At 41.7% G+C, this 21820-nt stretch overlaps 2 protein-coding genes across 2 annotated transcripts in view; both read left to right on the plus strand.

The window, feature by feature from the left end:
* The first annotated feature begins 1726 nt into the window (after positions 1–1726).
* On the plus strand, positions 1727–18907 carry trip12 (thyroid hormone receptor interactor 12). Its single transcript, XM_020940398.2, is given in 43 exon segments — positions 1727–1884; positions 4054–4200; positions 4495–4620; positions 4815–5602; positions 6995–7100; positions 7174–7310; positions 7399–7482; positions 7552–7647; positions 7724–7875; positions 7960–7995; positions 8094–8122; positions 8124–8187; positions 8935–9027; positions 9111–9272; positions 9356–9424; positions 9518–9683; positions 9786–9903; positions 10006–10162; positions 10701–10854; positions 10939–11167; positions 11273–11391; positions 11467–11674; positions 12482–12582; positions 12679–12853; positions 12933–13074; positions 13443–13634; positions 13730–13881; positions 13958–14115; positions 14202–14275; positions 14367–14566; positions 14657–14784; positions 14858–15009; positions 15088–15230; positions 15314–15470; positions 15548–15646; positions 15721–15835; positions 15925–16079; positions 16157–16321; positions 16399–16563; positions 16691–16804; positions 16872–16966; positions 17074–17177; positions 17266–18907. Coding segments are annotated over 42 exon segments (6174 nt in total). The 5' UTR covers positions 1727–1884; positions 4054–4102; the 3' UTR covers positions 17463–18907.
* Positions 18908–21266: 2359 nt separating this feature from the next.
* The window catches only part of dner (delta/notch-like EGF repeat containing), an 86732-nt gene continuing 86178 nt past the window's right edge, over positions 21267–21820 (plus strand). Inside the window, exon 1 of the mRNA XM_055166698.1 lies at positions 21267–21530. Coding sequence (XP_055022673.1) covers positions 21267–21530 — 264 coding nt within the window. The remainder of the gene's footprint in view (positions 21531–21820) is intronic.

A 21820-nucleotide genomic window follows, 5' to 3' on the forward strand; every position in this document is an offset into this window, starting at 1 on the left:
CTGGTTGTAGAACAAAATATAAAAGGACATCTTACAGCCCATGGCACAGCATACTTCCTCCATCTCATTGGTAAAGTTGGGCTCATTCCTCACTCTCTGCTCCCAAAACTTCTCTGAATTGCAGAACTGCATAAAAAACAAAAGAAACATATACCTTTATACATTAGAATTTTTGCACGGCATGCATGTTAATAACTAACAATAAGTAGCCTAAATCTTATGGAGCAGATTTTTTTTTTTTACATTAAAATACAGTGGTTGTGGTGTTATGTACGGTGCAAGACATGCTTTCTCACCTCCCTGAATTTACGCGAGACTTGTGTAAGCTGTGCTACATCTTTCAACTGAAGGTATGAACATATTTGAAGTAAAATGTCTTCAGGTAGTCTTTCTAGATAATCAAATTTCCCTTTACAAAGCAACTTTGTGTAGTCCAAGATTCTTTGCCCAAACACAGCTGTTATTCTTTCTGCAAGAGTTTCAAAATACACTACACTTAGTTCACAAAAATGAAGGAGCAAAATGATAGGTTATTGGCCATACCAGTTTGAATGCATTTTGTCAATTAAGTGACCAGATTTGGCAAGCCAATACAACATTTACTCAAAAACCCCAACAGCTAAATTTAAAATCTTACGCTGTAATCCAGGGGTGTCCAAACTTTTTTCATCAAGGGCCGCATATCTAAAGACAGACAAAGCAAAGGGCCAATCGAGGGCCGTAGACTGGTGCTCAGCACAGGGAATAATTAAAATATGTGCATGTTTAACATGTTAGAATGAATAAAGATTGATGGCTCATTCTAAGATCCTTAAAACCACACACTAAATATTAAATATTAGCTTTCTCAAGGAAGATTTTCAAAAAACTTGCAGTAAAAAGTAATTTTTTTATTGATGCAAGGTAATTTGGGCCAATTCACCTGGAAGCCCGAGGGCCAAGAAAAATTTGTCTGAGGGCCGCATTTGGCCCCCGGGCCATAGTTTGGACATGCCTGCTGTAATCTATTATGTTGTAGAAAATCCTGATGGGATAGTTTCTGTTCTTGGGGTGGAGCACCCCTCCTCCCAGGTCTTAAAGAAATTCTCCAGGATCTCCATATGTCCTTCAGTGAACAGAGAACATAACATTATACCATTATTGTATATTTCTTACAGAAGAGAGGCATGTTATTTATTACAATTAACTAGCTGTTTCATGTCTTTATTTGTATACAGAAGGTGATCATGCCTGATAATTGGATAAGCTAATCATTTCTTCAGTGAAAACATACTGATAGGATATTAGAAAGTTTGTCCACAGACACATGACATTAATGTAGGAAAAAATAGAAACTATACTTGACCTCATCATGGGAAATAATGAGTTGAAAGAAATCTTTTTCAGGAGGTGGACCTTGACCTGTAATTTCATATAGTTGCTTTCCAAGTAGAGACGCCATTTTCAGACTCAAACCCGTAACTGACAACAAAAAGTGCATCATAATAAAAACATGTTTGTTTTTAAACATAATTTACAAATACAATAATTCAAAATTCTATGGTAGCACCTGGTGGGGGTGGGGGGTCACGACCTAGCGTATTAATACAAATAAACCCAACTAACAAATTGAATAGGCAGCTTAAGTGTTTCATTCTGATTAACATAAATTACATATGCGTGCTTTGACATCCTTAGCATGATAAAGTCCGCGTTTCGTTGTGGCAAAGTGAGAGGTTTTCAGAAATGAGCCAAATGGATGCGGTGAAGTAGTCCCTTGGCGGATAAATGAGGCGGATGTATACTGCAGTAGTGGGTCCTCAGCTGATGTGAAAGTATCAGCGGCAGAGAGAGACAAGAGGAGCTGCTGCACTGTCTGTACAACTACAACACTGGAACAAATAGGTAACAACATGATCACTAATACAACTAATCCATGACAACTCAGCACACAGCCTTGTGGACATCCGAGCTAAACAACAACCGATACAGGCCGACGGAATGGGATTCAGTATTAAGAAAATATGTGTCGAATCCCGTTCCTGCTTTCCTGTTTTTGTGTCTTAAGGCATCAGAGGCCATTTCTCTTTTTTGCTGGCTAGCGATGACACGCTAATGTTAGCTTCATATGTTGTCAGGTACCGCTAACTATTCAAGGATTAACCTTACACTGGTTGTTCATAGTCCCGACATTATAGTGTATTAATGGTTTACTGGTTGTGGTCAGTCCTGGCAACGAGATAATTGGTAAACCAATGCTCGAATTTTCATCGACACAAAAATAATTAGCTTTATGCCAAGGTTAGCCGAAAACAAACGATACAACGCTCGATTATTTTGGCAGTGTCGTGGATGACAGACGTAGAAAAAAGTTGTAACCTAATTTGGTGAGTTCTCAGATTCTCATTCAATCACAAACGAGCAGTAGACCACAGTTTGCCGATTTAGGTTAGTCAGGTGTTTATTTTTGTCAGTCCACTGTTAGCTCTTAGCGTCATTCAATAAACAGCCTGCATTACAGAGCTAAGCTAGCGCTAGCTTACTGGTCGCATTACTTGGTGTTTAGAGAAGATTTACACTGGATATAAACCATAAACGTCGGCGCGTCCCTGTGTTTCTTAAATGGTAGATTGGACACTGTTGACATGCTGCTAGTTAGTGCTAAATTGAATTTGTAGCTGATTAGCAGACGCTCAGACATTAGCCTGCGCTGTTCGGTTTTAGTTTTGGCCTAAAATCAACACTAAACGCTAGTTAGGGTCCTTAAATCTTACACTCTTACTTGTCCATTGTATTTTCTGCCTAATCAGTGGAATTATATGGATTTTAGGGAAACTACTTTACTGAAAGTGACCGGGTAACGTATCGACGTGACACTTGTATATGTTTGATTTTGTTTAAAAAATATGTGATTAATTGACTTGTCTCTAACATGACGTTGAAATCACAAGTTAAACTTTGATTATGTGCTACTAACTGTAATCATTAACTAGCTAACTAACGTTAACTTGGTAAGGTTTGAGTATGTTATAGCATGCTAGCTGTATTTCATCCAAACAGCCTGAGAAAGAGCGTGTGGCCGTGCTGCCTTTGCGACAGGAACACTTCAGTCCTGTGTTGTTTGGCGTTAGTGGGGTTTGTGTGCGGGTGCTTTTCACGCATATTGATAGTGGTGATGTGTGGGTCAACATTAGATCACGGTGACTGGAGTATGTTCTTGACCTGCTGGAGGACGGGCTTGACAGACCGGTAGCTTACGCCAACTACGCATTTCTTCGGCAACTGCTACGTTAGCCCACGTAACTTTAGCAAACTCTGTGTGTCAAGAACCACAACATCTTTTCCGCGTCACGCACCATATTTTGGTTTCCGTGCTTGTGTAACCCAAAACGGATCAATTTGTATCTCTGTCAGTCTGACAATCCTAACGCACTACTGTCAAATCTTCTGTGCTAGAAGCTAAAGATGCTAGTCGGCGCTACTGGGAACGACTGAAGTACAGGCCTCTATAAATCTTTTGGATTAAAACTGTACGTGGTCGTAGACCTTTACTGTGGTAGGTAAATGTAACAGTTGAGCAAGTTATCTGCGAAGCTATCTGGATTGTACTTCACGAAGTCGTATCTTACATCAATGTAGTTGGCTGGTTGTCAGAATGGACGAATAAACAAAGACTAGCATGCACTGTCAGTGCGGGCCTAAAATGGCCCTGTACTTGCCAAATGTGGCGTATTTATGATACAGTGGATTGACATTTATGTAATTGAGCCACCTTATATAGTTTCGATTGAAGAATTCCCGTCGACGTTTATTACTGGGTTATTGATAAAACTTAATGAGTTTATGTATGCAGCTGCTTACAGAATACCATTAAAATTTAGTCAAAATTATACATTCTTTCTTATTCACTTGACAAACAATACACGCAAAATGGCAAGTTACTGGCTAATTAAAATATTGTTTATTTTTCATAAACACACTTTTAGACAGCTGTGGAGGGAGGACCTTGCACAAATACATTGTATGAATATACGGCCTCATAATCCCAATTAAAATCTACTTCTCTTCTTACAGTGAATGGTAGTGTCTAGAAAGGGTATGTCCCTTCAGGAGAGAGGTGCCAATGTCCAACCGGCCTAATTCCAATCCAGGGGGGTCACTGCGCCGTTCTCAGAGGAACACTGCTGCGGCTCAGCCACAAGACCAAACAGTCGTGGGAAGGTGAGTGGACCTTATAACTAATTTCCTTTGGACCCTTTTAGGAAAAAAAAAAAATTCCATAATTTTGCGGATTTCCACAACCTAATCAGAAGCATTGATGAGATTCTGGTATAATTGCTCTATGGCTAACTAAAAGTGTAATTTATTTTCCTATGCAAAGGAGTGGCTGTCTTACTTACCACAAACGTATTGCTGTATTCATTTGTATTGCTGTTTAAAGACGTATGATTTAATCAGATGATGGGTCTTTGATCATAATCTATACTCGTTGCTCTTTGATTTTCAACCTTACAGGTTGCAGTCAGAGCAGGTAAAACATAACGCAAATTCCCCTCCTGAGCATAGAAGACCTAATACTAAGGCTTCCAAAGCCACAGCCAGCTCAGCCACTGGCCAGTCCAGAGGGCACAGCACAAGAAGGTACCGCTTCTCTCTATTTGGTCCTCACTGTGTGTGCATGCATGCATGTAGGGTTGGCACTTAATCCATCTGTTTCAACCAAACAAGTGAATACACCTTTTGTAGGGCGCAAATATCCCCCATATATGTGACAATAGATGTGTTAATTTTCAAAGGACAATAAAATTCTTTTCCTTTTTTTCTCCCCCTGACAGAAGTGGTCTTAGTCTGTCCGTGGCTTCATTTGTGTTACAAGGCGACCCAGAGGCCGCAGGGACATCTGAACAAGAACGACAAAGCCAACCATCAAAAAGTGAAAGCACCCGCGCTTTAAAGAGAAGTGAAGCTTCTGACCAAATTAATTCTTTTGGACCGATTCCTGCAAAAAAATCCAAATCAATCTCCCCACCCTTAGAGGATACCTCAGAGACAAAGAAAGCATCAGCAAAGGCCAAGAAGAGATCAATTGCTCAAGAAGCACCTGCACCGTCAGGTCGAGGTCAGAGTAAGAAAAGTGGGGCCAGTGCGGCCTCACCAACTCAGAAACGCAAGAAAGCAGACTCTCTCCCTGGGCTGAGTAGCACCACTGGGTCCCTCCCCAATCGTACCGAGGGCAGAACTGCAAAACTCACCAAGCTGGCGTCTAAATCGGCCGCCTCAGCCAAAGCTGGGTGTAGCAACGTGACGGATTCCTCCTCTTCTGCCTCCACCTCATCCTCTTCCTCTACCACAGGTGCTCACGGCACTGCCACGCAGGGGGCCCGCGTTAAACAGAGAAAAGACCAGACTAAAGCTCGCCGCTCTCGCTCAGCTTCAAGCCCGTCCCCACGGCGAAGTACCCGGGACAAGGAGCAGGCCAAATCTTCCAGTTCATCAAAATTTGAGTGGGCAGCACGCTTCAACCCCAAAGTAAATCTGCCAAAACCCAAGCTGTCCCTGCCCGGCTCTTCAAAGACTGAGGCATCCAAACCTGGGCCTTCTGGATTACAAGCTAAGCTAGCAAGTAAGTCAAATGATCATTCTGTAACACCTACTCATTTAAAATCAAATTGTGCATATTTATTAAACTGCTTTAAAGTTTTAAAAGGTTCACTAGCAGCTACTTGAGGGTCAGCACATTATCTGTGTGCGCTTGGATGGAGGTTACTCCTCTGGGATTAAATGTCACAGGGCCAGTGATCCAGGCAGCGTCACAGCATCGGTTACAAAACCTCACTCTTCACCACTGGGACTAGATGCATTTGGTGTTTGCACTCAAGACAGGTACTACAGAGGCCCTCTTGAGCCTACAGGTAGCCCGCTTCTAACAAGATTTTAGGCTCAGGTAACCATTTTACAGATGCATGTTGTATTTGATGCTTGGGCAAACATACTTGCACGTGAAGACTGTGGGCTTCAGTGAGCTAAGAGGACGGCTCAGATTTCAGACACGAGAAGCGGTAGCCTGAAACAAGAGCATGCGTACATGTGTGTCATTGCTGAGACGCCAGTGTGTGATTGTATGCTTAATCTATAAATATCACTGATGGACCAGATCTCACTACATAACTTGTCACTGTATAACTTTATTTGCTAGATATGATGCAATAGTGTATAGTATATTCTTCATCTGAAAAATACCGTCGCACTTCCAATGTAAATGACTGTAAATTAATATTGGTTTATTCATTTGTAATTTGTTTTGATTGACTGTGACTGGTGTTTGTACCATTTTATACTATAAAATGAGCTATCATGAATCTGAATGAATGGGAACAAAGCAGGGGCGACTGGTAGGTCCCTCCAGGCTGTCTAAACATGTTTCACCAGCTGATCAAGCTGCAAACTCAACCCCCCTCCCCAAATCTCACCTTTCAGCCACTGTGGCTCAGTTGTATATATGTGTGTGTTTTTTCTAAAAGGATAGAGCTTTTAACCATAATATGTTGACCCCTCAACTACATACCTGGAGTTGTTGCTTCAGTCACTCCTCACTGCCTAGAATTCATGAAAAGCTTATTAACTATACACATATCACATCACAAATAATGTCAAGAAGGAATTGGTTGAAGTTTATTTCAGCAGATGTAATGTTATACCTAGAATACAGAGCTAATCACTAATTAAATATCGGCACAGCATAGTAGTGCATAACCAAGGGTCAAAATATTGCATGCACTTTTATCGTTAAAAAAAGTCCCTCCATTTTGTCAAGCATTTTAAAATGCTCAACTCCACGCAAATTTCACAACTGTTTTGATCTCCATTATTACAGTACGTAGAATGTGGAACAGGTATAACGCACTAACATTGAACTATGTTACTTCTTCATAATGTTTATATTCTGTAATATTCTTGAATTTGTTACATTTGTCGTTCTGAACAGCAACAATCTATTTGAACATTTCTGCTCTAGGTTTGAGAAAATCAACTAAGAAACGCAGCGAGTCTCCTCCAGCAGAGCTCCCCAGTTTTCGGCGGAGCACACGCCAGAAGACCACGGGCTCCTGTGCCAGCACTAGGTAACTGGGCTTAAAAATGTGTTCAAAATCATTTGGAGACCCATATCCTTTACTTTTTAACTTGTGCTTTTAGTCGGCGGGGCTCGGGCCTGGGCAAGCGTGGGGCAGCCGACGCTCGCCGACAAGAAAAAATGGCCGACTCCGACAACAACCAGGATGGGGCCAACTCCTCTAATGCGCGTACGGACGAGGCTTCACAAGGAGCTTCAGGTAATATTTTCTTTCACGCTACACATATATGTCATTCAATTTTCATTGTCATCAGCTCAAACAATCTTTTGTTTTCTCCCTCATTTAGCTTCGAGTTCAGTCGCAGGAGCAGTAGGCATGACCACCTCTGGAGAGAGTGAGTCAGATGATTCTGAAATGGGAAGGCTTCAAGGTATGTTAACTGTTAAGGGAATATGCAGATCTGGATGCTTCTTGAACCTCCTTGTTTGTTTCTCCTCAGCCCTTCTGGAGGCCAGGGGTCTCCCTCCACATCTGTTTGGACCTCTCGGACCGCGAATGTCCCAGCTGTTCCACAGAACCATAGGAAGTGGAGCAAGTAAGAATGGCATTTCTACATCATTTTCCACTTAAACATTTTCATGGCTTTTAAGATATTGTTTGTTTGTTTGTAGGCTCTAAAGCTCAGCAGCTACTACAAGGCCTTCAGGCCACAGGGGATGAGTCTCAGCAGCTCCAAGCAGCCATCGAAATGTGTCAGCTTCTGGTTATGGGCAATGAGGAGACTCTGGGGGGATTCCCTGTCAAAAGTGTGGTGCCTGCTTTAGTGAGTATTGAGCCTTTTCATGATCTCTGAACTGTCATTGTTATGGAGCTTAAAGGAGAGAACTAAATATTTATATTTCCACAGATAACACTGTTACAGATGGAGCATAATTTTGATATTGTGAGTATAACTCCAATAAAAACTATTTAGTTGGGTGATTGAAATTTAAATGTATTGATTTTTAAAATTTTCTTATTGTTTTTTATTTATTTTTTCAGATGAATCATGCATCTCGTGCACTCACATATGATGGAGGCCCTCCCTCGATCTTCTGCTGTGGTCGTTGATGCTATTCCTGTCTTCCTTGAGAAGGTATGACATTGGATTTAAAGGTGCTATGTGTAGTTTGATTATCACTATAGCAACTCAGCAGCCTGCTCTTTCCAGCTGTTCAGATGCACCTGTTTTCTGACCCACTTCATTAAAAAGGACTGCATATTGAAGTTATCCTATTTTGACAACGTTTTGGTTTAGTCTGAAACAGACAAGTAGTTCCTGCGAGTAGCCTACTAAACTGGTGACAAAATGTAGGATTAGCAGGATTAGCTAATAAGCCTAATGCATTTTAACTAATTAATTAACTTAAATCTAATAATAATTTAAAATGAAGTGGGAGTTCACATCTTCACATTCCCACTCACTACCCTCTCGCTCGCTCCTGACCTGTGTCACACAGGAGCAGAGCAGTGACAGATGACTCATTCAGAGAAATTGGTCTAATAGGAAAATGTAAGTAAATAAAAAATACATATACACCACAGTTCTTTTGGTCCCACCTTTTGCTTTGCTTTATCATTGGCCGTGCCCTTGCCTCGTGAAGTTTCAGCATCTACAATGTTAAATGTCCTTGAAAATCTGACCCTGTTCAACTAAGCTTAAGCCAACAAGCTTAAAGGGGCAGTCATTGTGGATCTTAAAAATGTCAGTTAATCAGTAAAGATATTGATTCATAAAAGTAAAATGGGAAGAGATTTTTTTTCTTCCTACATCCAGCCCCTTTTAAATTCCAGTACTGCAATGGTCTGTTTTTCATATTTGGTGTGACTGTCTTCTTTGCAGCTCAAGGTGATTCAATTCATTGACGTAGCAGAGCAGGCCCTCACTGCCTTGGAAATGTTGTCAAGGCGACACAGCAAAGCCATTTTGCAGGCTGTAAGTGTTTCATTGTGTACTTGTGAAAATGGTAACTCACACCAGTACACGAGTAATCTAAAAAAAAATGCCCTCTTTTCTAGGGTGGGCTTGCTGACTGCTTGCTTTACCTAGAGTTCTTTAGCATCAATGCTCAGAGGAATGCTTTGGCCATAGCGGCTAACTGCTGCCAGAGCATAACTCCTGATGAGTTTCATTTTGTTGCGGATTCTCTTCCACTGCTCACACAGAGGCTAACACATCAGGTACTGGATCTACCGACAGCATATTTGTGAAAAGAACTAATAGAACAGGTAAATGATCTCAGCTATTCTTCCATTTCTTTCAGGACAAAAAATCAGTTGAAAGCACTTGTCTCTGTTTTGCGAGGCTTGTAGACAACTTCCAGCATGAGGAGGTTTGTAGACTTCTAGTTGTCATTCTTTATTATGAAGGAAAATGTAAAAGTTTTGACCCTCATGATGACTTTATTCGATACCTGCACGAACAGAACCTGCTCCAGGAGGTGGCCTCTCGGGACCTATTAACAAACATACAGCAGCTGCTGGTAGTCACTCCCCCTGTCCTCAGCTCGGGCATGTTCATTATGGTGGTGCGCATGTTTTCTCTTATGTGCTCCAACTGCCCTTGCCTGGCAGTCCAGCTCATGAAGCAGAGTAAGTAAAGACACACATTACCTAGTTTGGTCGTTATGTGGCACATTGTCATTGTATAGAATAACATGCATGTAACTATAAATCCTTTACTTTTTCAAACAGACATAGCTGAAACTTTGCGCTTCCTCTTGTGTGGTGCATCAAATGGCAGTTGCCAAGAACAAATTGAGCTGGTACCCAGAAGCCCCCAGGAGCTTTATGAATTGACCTCTCTTATATGGTAACATTTATTTTTCTGACTAAATGCATTAGCAAAGACATTAATCTCAAGAACCATTTACTAGTTTGTCCCCTAACATGCTGTAATTACTTTTTTTGACAGTGAGTTGATGCCCTGCTTGCCTCGAGAGGGCATCTTTGCAGTTGACGTAATGCTGAAGAAGGGCAGTGCGCAAACAACCGAAGGGGCCATTTGGCAATGGAGGGATGATCGTGGACTGTGGCACCCGTACAATCGCATCGACAGTCGCATTATTGAGGTACAACCAAGAGCAGCACATTCTCACTGTGTTCACTCTCACACTCTGTGATTGCTAGATTTATATTTTGTAGTTTCTGGGTTGTATCTACTAATAAACCTTCTCTTGTATGACTGTCTTTTTTGAGAGATATTGTAACAGAAATACACTAACATGACACTCCTTGATGCTAGTATTTATAATAACCCTAAAGCTGGATGATTCAATTAAACATTTTTCTGAACATTAAGTTGTAATAATTAAATGGCAGTATGAAATGGTTTATTATCGAGTCGGAGATGTTAATGATTTAACCCTCTACATCTCAAATGATAATGTAATACCAAAACTCAGAAAACCTTCCCCACAAGCACACATTTATTGAAGTCAATTGGGAGACACTTAACTTCTACTTACAAGTATTTTGGTATTTTATTGCCACTGGGTTTTAACTCAAGTGTATAATATACAATTTATTTTATGTTTGTCAATGTAAATGAGAATGTTGTGGTCTTTATAACACCTGTATGTGATGCATGTGACATTTCTGTTTCTACAGACAGCCCATCAGAATGGCGAGGATGAAATTAGCTTGTCGACCCTTGGCCGTGTCTACACTATTGACTTCAACTCTATGCAGCAGATCAATGAGGACACAGGAACAGCCAGGGGCATCCAGAGGAAACCTAACCCCTTGGCCAATCCAAACACAGGTAATTAACACAACCACCAGATGAATACTTTTTCATGCATCATGTAATGATTGAATGATGTGTTCTATGTTTCTTCACTTGTAGGGAGTCATCAGGAGGTACGGCGGGAAGATGCACGAGCCCAGCTGATGAAGGAGGACCCAGAGCTTGCCAAGTGCTTCATCAAAACTCTGTTTGGGGTCCTATACGAGGTGTACAGCTCTTCAGCTGGCCCTGCTGTCAGACACAAGTGCCTTAGAGCCATCCTCAGGATCATCTACTTTGCAGATGCAGAGCTGTTAAAAGACGTACTGAGGAACCATGCAGTGTCTAGGTGTGTTTCCTCATTTTACAGATGGTGCTGAATCAATGGTAGAAAAAGGGAAAATTTCTGTTTCTTATTCTGCTGTGAAATAATTCTGTTTTGTGAATTCAACAGTCACATTGCCTCCATGCTGTCCAGTCAGGATTTGAAGATTGTAGTGGGGTCTCTACAAATGGCTGAGATCTTGATGCAAAAGTTACCGGATGTCTTCAGTGTTTATTTTAGAAGAGAAGGTAACATAACTGTTGTCTTTTGGCCCTTGTTTATTTGCATTTGCGTTCATGCTAAGTTGTGCTTGTTGTCTGTAGGTGTGATGCACCAGGTTAAGAATTTGGCTGAATCTGAGAGTTTACTGGTGACCAGTCCTCCCAAAGCATGTCAAAGTGGAACTGCTAGCTTGTGTCCTACCAGCAACAGCACAGCCTCCACCACCTCTTCTAATAATGCTACAGCAGACCTGGGCTCACCCAGCTACCAGCACAGCATGGACGACTCCCTGGACCTCAGCCCACAGGGGTGAGTTTTACCAGCGTTTATCTTTGCATCACTCACTCTTAAAGTGGGGTTGGGTTGGCATGTAGAACAGCGATAAATCTAATTCGATTTATTCACGTTTTAAATAAATGTCAACCTGAAAATCAAGGGCACCTGCACTCTGTCTCCATGTTTTAAAAAAAAATCTAGATTACAGTTTTTTTTTATTATAAAGCCCAGCCTTAGCATTTAGTTTGCTGCTGTCTTCCCTAAACGGCACTCACAGAAAAACAGGTCCATGCGGAATCGCAATTATTTTTACAGAAGTAGTAAGCAGTGCATCTATAAAAGGCCTGTTATCTCGGCATTCATTCCCAAATCTCCAGACAACTTATTGCATGCCTTCCCCTTTCTACTGAGATCTATAAATCCTTATAACCAAAATAAAGCAGTCATGAGTGGACATCTTTTCGTGTCTTTTCGAATGTTAACATTAGTGAAGTTGACATGAGCGAGCCAGGTAAAGAGTGCACACATTGCAGGGTTTTGATTTGAGTATAGATGGGTATTGTTAAAAATTTGTGCATGGGATGTGTCTCGTGCAGAGGAGTAAAGTTTTATGCATGTATTTGACTATGTGACATTTATGCAACTAACTCAGCACTAATGTGAATGCTGAGCTTATTGATCCAGTGGGGTGTTAACACTTGGCTCTGGTGCTATTATGATACTGGGTTTCAGTACCAGTACCTCTATGCAAGAGTCTTGAACTGCACCTGTGATGCATTTCATGTGAATTCAGTACTTTTGCTTTTAAACCTGATTAACAAAAAACTTGTCTCATTTGAGGCGCTTAAGTGATGTCTTGAAGAGAAAACGAGTGCCAAAAAGAGGGCCCAGAAGGCCAAAATATTCTCCACCAAGGGATGATGATAAAGTAGACAATCAGGGTAAGTTCTACATTTTTTATGATTTTTATTTGAAATAAAGGTACATTTTAATTGTTATTTTTTCCTATATAGATCTAATTATTTTCTTTCTTGCAGCTAAAAGCCCAACCAGTACGCAGTCACCCAAATCCTCATTTTTGGCAAGCCTAAATCCCAAAACTTGGGGCAAGTTGGGTGCCCAGACCAACAATGCCAACTCTGAACCCTCTCGCACAGCAGGAGTGAGTGGGCTGGCCAGAGCACCACCCAAGGACTCCATTTCTAATAACAGGTTGGGTTAAAAAAAACAAAAACAATGCTGCATGAGAGATGGTAAATTCTCTAATAACTGTGAATACCATTTTTTACAGAGACAAAATAAAAGCCTGGATCAAAGAGCAGGCTAGCAAGTTTGTGGAACGCTATTTCAACTCTGAAAATGTGGATGGCAGTAATCCTGCGCTGAATGTACTCCAGAGACTTTGCACAGCAACTGAGCAGCTTGGGTTGCAGGTACAAATACTGGCCAAATGATTCCATTGGAGTTGTACAATACAGTGCTTTAGTATAGGCTAGTATGAAAGTCCTGCATCGGCGTTGCAGAGTGTGCATTCACAAAAATCTTGGTTGTAAATTGCATAATTCAGCTTTATTAAACAGCCATTACTGGCCTGACCATACCAAGTACTGTACCTGATTTTGTGTTTTCAAACCAGGATTTAGTTCACATTTCAGACATGTCCAGGGGAAATTAGCATTTGAAATACTGAAAAAAAAAAAATCTTCCAAACTATTACTAGAATCCCTTGCACTTCAGAACATGATTGTAGTGAAGTTTTTTACCAGTTGCAATATATCTGACATATCTGTGTGTGCCATAGGTGGATGGTGGCATGCAGTGTCTGATGGAGATCTCCAATATTGTTTGTGAATCAGACGTGTCATCGTTTGAGATCCAGCACAGTGGGCTGGTGAAGCAGCTCCTGCTCTATCTGACCTCCAGCACAGACAGAGATTTACTGAGTCGTGATTTGCGGCTGAAGCGGTTCCTCCATGTTTTCACAGACTGTCCGGTAAAGCTTAGTCATTTTTGCAAAAGCATTTTCGTCTTTATTTATTTTTTTATTTTATTTTTTTTACTTAAGTTTTGAAATGTTTTTCTCTAAAGGTTCCAGGCATGGAGCCCCTTACCCGTTTGGACCCTACAATGAATGGAGCTTACTTGGCTTTGGTGCACAAGATGAACAGCTGCTTGAGTCAGATGGAGCAATTCCCTGTCAAAGTTCATGACTTTCCCAGTGGCAATGGAAATGGAAGCAGGTCTGTGTTTTTACTGGAAACGATGTCAAAGTAAGAGTTTTATGGAGGCTTCAACTCAGTCCTTTTATCTCTGCAGAGGATCTCAAGCTCTGAAGTTCTTTAACACTCATCAGCTGAAGTGTCAGCTGCAGAGGCACCCTGACTGCACCAATGTCAAACAGTGGAAAGGTGGTCCAGTAAAGATTGACCCTTTGGCCCTGGTTCAAGCAATTGAGAGATATCTTGTGGTGAGAGGTAAGTTTATATTCACAGCTTTGATTGTATTTTAGACATTGTGCGCATTTTTTATATTTTATTCACAATTCCTCCATCTATTATAGGATACGGTCGAATCAGAGAAGAGGATGAAGACAGTGATGACGACGGTTCAGACGATGAAATTGATGAATCACTGGTATGTGACAGATCATGTGAAAACACTCCTTCAGTGTTCTGTGGGTGTAAGTTCATGAATAAATGTAACTCCACATTTTGTCGTGGCTCAGGCGGCACAGTTCCTGAACTCTGGCAGCGTGCGGCACAGACTCCAGTTCTACATTGGGGACCATCTTTTGCCGTACAACATGACAGTGTACCAGGCAGTGCGTCAGTACAGTCTACAGGCTGAAGAGGAGCGAGAGTCCACCGATGATGAGGCTAATCCCCTGGGGAGAGCGGGCATCTGGACCAAAACGCACACCATCTGGTAAAATGACTCTTTGAATGCCGCAATGATTGCAGTTCTCATGTTTGTTTATGACTGTTGTGATTACCTGTGTGGATGTGTTCCTAACAGGTATAAGCCTGTGAGAGAGGATGAGGATGGCAGCAAAGACTCTGTGGGTGGGAAGAGGGGCCGAGCACAGACCGCACCCACCAAAACCTCGCCTCGAAATGCCAAGAAGCAGGACGAGCTGTGGCATGGTGGGTATTGTGTAATCAGATACTATGGTGATCATGAATAACAAAGGCTAACTGTGTTTCACTTGACACATAGACGGTGTTTGTCCCAGCGTCACCAACCCATTAGACACTTACCTCACTACGGAGCCACCAGAGACTATAACCTTTGATGACCCTTCTTTAGAGGTCATCCTGCTGCTGAGGGTCCTGCACTCCATCAGTAGATACTGGTTTTATTTGTATGAAGTATGTATCCCTTTGTATAAGTTCTCATACCTTTTGAAGTCTTCCTCTAAAGCTCATGGCTTGACTTGTGATTTTCAGAATGCAGCATGTAAGGAGATTATCTCCACCACTGAGTTTATCAACAGTAAGCTGACAGCCAAAGCCAACCGTCAGCTGCAGGACCCACTGGTCATCATGACAGGCAACATTCCCACGTGGCTCATTGAGCTGGGGAAGACCTGGTAAGTGTGGAGCGATTTTTATTTTTATTTTTTAAAGAACCACATCTTTAAGATGGCTCCTAAACTCTGCTGTGTCTCTGCAGCCCGTTCTTCTTCCCTTTTGATACCCGGCAGATGTTGTTCTATGTAACAGCCTTCGATCGTGACAGAGCCATGCAGCGATTACTCGACACAAACCCAGAAATCAACCAGTCAGATTCCCAGGACAGCAGAGTTGCACCACGTCTTGACAGGAAAAAGGTGCTTTTTTGTGGTTTTATTTAATTTACTTTCATTGTACATGTAACATTTAACATTTTAATATTTACTATGTGCAGAGAACGATAAACCGCGATGAGCTGCTTAAACAGGCGGAGTCTGTCATGCAGGACTTGGGCAGCTCTAGAGCCATGTTGGAGATTCAGTATGAGAATGAGGTAATGAATTGTTGCTGTGTGGAATGTTGTAATGTTCTTCATTAAATTTGGACCCTTTTTGCAAACATTTTTAGGTTGGCACGGGACTTGGCCCCACTCTGGAGTTCTATGCCCTTGTGTCTCAGGAGCTGCAGCGGGCCGATCTGGGCCTGTGGAGGGGCGAAGAGGTCACACTGTCAAACCCTAAAGGTACAAAACCTTCAAATCTCTAGAAACTCCTCTGAATGGCCTTGTTCTACGTTCTGTTAACATTCTTTTTGTACGTCATGTTTATCCAGGAAGCCAAGAAGGAACCAAATACATGTTCTGCTCAAGGGGGCTGTTTGCTGTTCCCTTTGGTAGGACAACCAAACCAGCACACATTGCCAAAATAAAGATGAAGTTCCGCTTCCTAGGAAAGTTGATGGCCAAGGCCATCATGGACTTCAGGCTGGTAAAGATGCACTCCTTTGCATCTTTGCATTTTGGAAGTTTCGAAAGACTGTTGTGTAATTCTGGTTTGTCTTCCAGTTGGATCTGCCTTTGGGCTTACCCTTTTATAAGTGGATGCTGCGACATGAGCCGTCCATCAGCTCACATGACTTGGTGAACATCGACCCAGCTGTGGCCAAGTCCATACAGCACCTGGAGGATATCATTCGACAGAAGAAGAGATTAGAGCAGGACAGATCACAGGTACATGATGAACTACACTCTTCTTTGGGTTTCCAAATGAAAACACTGAAGACACAATGTTTTGTTGTTTGTAATAGACAAGGGAAACCCTGCAGCAGGCGCTGGAGAGCCTCAACATGAATGGCTGCTCAGTGGAGGATCTGGGCCTGGACTTCACACTCCCAGGATTCCCAAACATTGAGCTGAAGAAGGGAGGCAAAGATATCGCTGTGACGATCTACAACCTAGAGGAGTACCTCAGGGTATATATGGGGCTTTGATAAGATGATGGGGCTTGTGAATCAATAATGTTTCTCTTAAGTCTAGGCCAAAATTTGTTTTGTTAAACTGTTCTTTGTATGTAACATTCTGTGCTATCCTTTTTTCCAGTTGGTGGTCTACTGGACTCTAAACGAAGGTGTGTCCAGACAGTTTGAATCATTTCGTGAAGGATTTGAGTCTGTATTCCCACTGCATCACTTGCAGTATTTCTATCCAGAAGAGGTAAGTGTGCTTTAAACTAAACTGGACTGGTGAAGTGGAATGTTTTGAACATGTTTTTGTGCTGCAGCTGGACCAGTTGCTGTGTGGCAGTAAGTCAGAGACTTGGGATGTGAAGACGCTTATGGAGTGCTGTCGACCGGACCATGGGTACACACACGACAGGTGAAATGATTTAAATATGCAGTTGGTGCATAATCTTTTTAAAGAGCACAGGTCGTGTTGGACCAGGTGTATTCTATAGTTCACTGTTTTTTGCTGTGTGTTCTCAGTCGTGCTGTGCGGTTCCTGTTTGAGGTGTTGAGCAGCTTTGATGCCGAGCAGCAGAGGCTCTTCTTGCAGTTTGTCACAGGGAGCCCCCGACTGCCAGTGGGAGGTGAGATGTGTAGTGCACATTACAGTACATGTGTGAACAGGGTGCTTTTTGGTTGTTATGCCACTAAGCCTGTCCTTTTGTTTGTCAGGATTTCGGAGCTTGAATCCCCCGCTGACCATTGTGAGGAAGACTTTTGAGTCGTCGGAGAACCCGGATGACTTCCTCCCATCGGTCATGACCTGCGTCAACTACCTGAAGCTGCCTGACTACTCCAGCATAGAGATCATGAGAGAGAAACTGTTGATTGCAGCTCGAGAGGGCCAGCAGTCCTTCCACCTTTCCTGATCTCTTCACATCTCACATTTAAATGCCTTCAACAGCGACTGATGAAATCATGACTTCCTCTTTAGTTTTTTGTAATCACATACATTAAGGCTCTGTACAGCCTTCTTGTTAGAGAAAGCAGCTTGCAGAAGAATAAGACTCTAAATATATATTTGCTGCCCCGTCTCTCAAAAAATGTATAAAAAGAAAAAATGGAAAAGTGTTCCATGACTCGCAGAAGTTAAAGTATAAAAGAGTAAAACCTATATCAGTAGTTGAGTAATGTTAAAAAAAATGAAAACATCTGGGTGACATTTTAAACTGCATTACTATGTGATATTTAAAAAGGGACGTTTCCTTTCCGAAGCGACGGACTGCGTCACTAACTGTGGGAAGAGGAGGGGGAGGGGGGTCCATTGAGCAAGCTAGGTTTACTTTAGCTCCAAAGATCATTTGTACAGACAAATTTGCAGACTTTGCTCATTCTACACATTTGATAGAATAGTTCTTTGTTCTGACGTCGCTCCTCGGTTCGTCTGTTCGGTTCTGTATTATATCGGCCCCAGTTTGTGTGTTGCTTTTGAGTTCTGCTTCTCCCTCTGTGTGTCTCTGCTTCCAGTTGTGATGGTGAGAGTTGCTGTTGGTTGAATGCGGGTAGTGACGAGCGATCATTACCAGAGGTGGGCAGAGAGCATGCCGAGAGCCTTGAGTAACTCTTTGGATCCTTTGTTTTACCACTATATAAAAAGTGCAAGTTACGGTATCGGCAAAAAATCATCACAAGTTGCACACATACTCAAACTCCTATTAAATGACATTGCTTCTTTGAAATATTACCCAATTACCCAAAAAGTTACTCAAAAATGAAAACTCTCCCTACCTCTGACGTGATCATTATTCCCGTTTACTCATTTGATTGATTGAGTTCTGGCCTCCTTTTTATTTTGGAGAGCTTCAGCCATGTGTTGATCAGGTGAATTTGCTTTTTGCTCCATTTTTAAAAAAATAGTTAGTGTCTTTTCGTTGGGCCCTATCTGGATGTGTGGGGTTTTCTTGGCCTGACAGAGCTCTGAGCAACCCCTCAACACATAAATGTAGCTGGGCACAAAGTTTGGCTGGTCTTCTTGTTTCATAGCAAGCATTTCAAGTTCATTTATGGAGTTTAAAGTTTGTACGCAGCGCCGCACACTGTTCCGGAGGTGCGAATGTCTGCTTTACCTTTTATAATTTTCTATTTGGTCTTTATTTCTTGCTGTAGTTGATGATGATGATTTATTATTTTTTTCTCTGCACTGCTGGCTTGGAACAAACCGTGGTGTGCACCTGCAGTCTGTGGCCAGGGGAGGGCGCCACTGTATGCTCTCCTGGCTCAATCGTTCATGTGCTGGTTTCTAAGATCTGCAATAATTTACTGCATCAGGTTCATGTTTTTAAATGAACATAAATAAAGTAACTGTTTGACTCATGATTGCTTTATTTTATTTTGAATTTTTATTTTATTTTTTACCAGTGCTCTTTCATTATGGGATTTCACACATTGCCATGGTGACTGAAAAGTCAATTTCCTGCCTCTAAACTGGGTATCCAATTACCAAGAATATGTCTTTTTGTGTTTATCAATGACGAGGCAGAGCTGTGTTGGTAAATGTTGTTTTCTTTATGTCTCGTTCGTCGCTGTGGGATCTATTTCTGGACAAGATGGATGAAACCACAGGGAAAACGGCCCACATCTCATTAATGACCACAGGAGTTTCCATTGATCGCTGTGACTCCATTCACATGCTGCTTTTAATAATGGTGTGTACACAGAAGGGCTATATTGTAAAACGCTTCCTGACTTCATCCATACTATGCAGCGTTTGTGGTGAATTTATGTAGAAATTATCCAATCAATGTGGTCACTAAAGGATTCAAAACAAAATCTTCAAACACATTTATTATTGAAGAATATCATATACTATTCTAATAATTTGGCATTATTCACACCTCAACCCGCCCTTAAAATGTGAAGGAATTTTACTAGTTCCTGACCTGGGAAATTGATCCATAATGTAGGGTAATCACTTCTGGTTTGTCACAAGTATTTGGAGTTGGTTTGAAGGAGAAATGAAGTCTCTTTTCCCAAATCACTGGCCATTCATAGCATAGGCCTATACAAAACCACAATTTAAAATCCACAATTTAAATTCCTCAAACTTCATTGAACAGTGTAAATAGCAAATCTGAAGTGTTGGATATGGGGCCCTCAATAAAAGAACTGCTTGGTGAGATAAGTGGATCTTTAAAGCTACTGTTTATATTAGACTGGCCGATCCAGCTCTGTTGTATTTTCATATACAACACTGCTGTCTGAGTCTGACAGTAGAACAGGGGGACACAGTGAGCTTGAACAAAGACCAAGAGGGAGGAACAGGTTTCACATCTGCCATCTGCAAAAATCAAATAAACAGGCTATGGATGCTAGCTTTAAGCATGAACAGAGGAATCATAGGACTCCCTGATAGGTCCAACAAAATTTGTCCAATTTGTAGATTTGTGCAAATGATGAGGTCTGTATGTGTAACTTAAAATGGGCTAAAGCTAGATCACTGCATCAGAGTAAATGAAATTCCCATCCCTCTCTAAATATATTGTGTAGCCTTGGCTTTCAGGCACAAAAAAGAAAAAAATCTGGTGTAAGCTTAATCATTATGGTCATTCTTGTATTTTTGTCTAATCGTGCTCACACTAAAAACGCTTCTCAACCAGTTCAACAGAAGTGTAACAGTTTACTGAGTACAAATATTTACACACAGGCATGAATTAATGAGCAGGTGTCGCACTTTACTACAGGAGGGAAAACAGGAGCACTTTACGACTACACCACAGTCTGAAAGGTAAAAAATCTCACAAAAAAAAAAAAAGTATTTAAATGTTTGCACATGGCTGATTATATTGATTGTGTATCTATAATTGTGTTCACAGAATTACAGTATTTTATTTCCACCTCTGTGATTAGCCCTTGTGTCTGACTTGGCCTCAGTGCAGTTTTGGTTACTCTGTCCATCAGTGTCAACAAATGCAACACGTCACTATGTTGTGTTGGGCATGTGGTGCTCACACTGCTTTTCTAGGCTTAACCCTTCATGTGACCATTAAGCAAATTTGTTAATAAATAATAAATTATAGCAACCAATGAGAATATAACATGAAGAAGAAATCAGCCTAACTATAAATGGAATGCAATATGTTCTCTGCACACGCCATACAATCTTAAATTCCCTTATTAATTAAAAAAAATACCACCTTGATCAGATCAAGCCCATTCCATGAAAGTCTTTAATTGGAACATTTCAGAGATTTCTTCAGATGCTTTTCAATTCACTTGGCCACATGTCTAGTCTTGAATAAATATGAATATAAATAAATATGTGTTTTTTGGTTGAGATTAGATAATAATCATATTCCTTTTCAACCATATTTCATTTTGGGAGCAGGTGTAATTATCTCTTGCTTGCGGGTATGTTCCACTTGTACCTTCCATGTCAGAGAGGAGCGGATGAGCCCTGATAAGGAGACAGAAGCTCCAGCAAAGGTGGTGTGTCGTCAGCGTGTGTCGTCAGCAGCCCCCCTCCTCCTCTTCCTCCTCTCTCTCCCCTCTCTGCTCTCCCTCCCTCTCTCTCCTCTTCCTCCTCTCCTCCTCAGTACCAGTCTGCTCGAGCCTGCCTACTCCTACACAGCTCCGGCTCAGCATCCCCACTAACTGCCTTCTGTCCCTGCTAAAAGAAAGAAGTGAGCTCTGGTTTGAAGAAAGACAGAAAAGAGCCTCATCACACCTCCTCCAGGATGACCACCACTCCACCTCCATGGATGCTCCTCGCCTTGTTCTTCTTGAGGAGCACTTTGGCGTCTCCGTTCCAGCTGGCTCCGGACACCCCTGCCCCTGCTGAACCTGCTCCCACCAGGCCCACCCCTCGGCCGGACCCGTGTGAGGGAGTGCCCTGCCTGAACAGAGGCTCCTGTCTGGCCCTCACCTCTGCGGGGCCACTACAGGACACCTGGGAGTACACCTGCACCTGCCGCCCGGGTTACACCGGTCGCAACTGTGAGGTATGAACTCTGTTACTCTGAACAACAAGTGTATGTGAGCACATAGAGCTGCTGTTTGCGGAGGCTTTTGTGCTTTAATAATGTAATGATATAATAATTTGATGGTCTCATGCTTAATTTAACAATTTATGTTAACACAATCTTTTAAAATGATTTGAAATGATTAAATATAAAAGCAACCACATGCATGCAGTATATTCTTTAACATAAGCTGATGCAGCACTTTACATACATGAATAACATACACACTTGTTGAGGGCATTAACATGACTTCAGTGGACCTATAAATA

The sequence above is a fragment of the Boleophthalmus pectinirostris genome, unplaced genomic scaffold, assembly GCF_026225935.1.
Source record: "Boleophthalmus pectinirostris isolate CB_2022bp ecotype Guang Dong unplaced genomic scaffold, ASM2622593v1 HiC_scaffold_9, whole genome shotgun sequence".
Taxonomy (NCBI): Eukaryota; Metazoa; Chordata; class Actinopteri; order Gobiiformes; family Gobiidae; genus Boleophthalmus; species Boleophthalmus pectinirostris.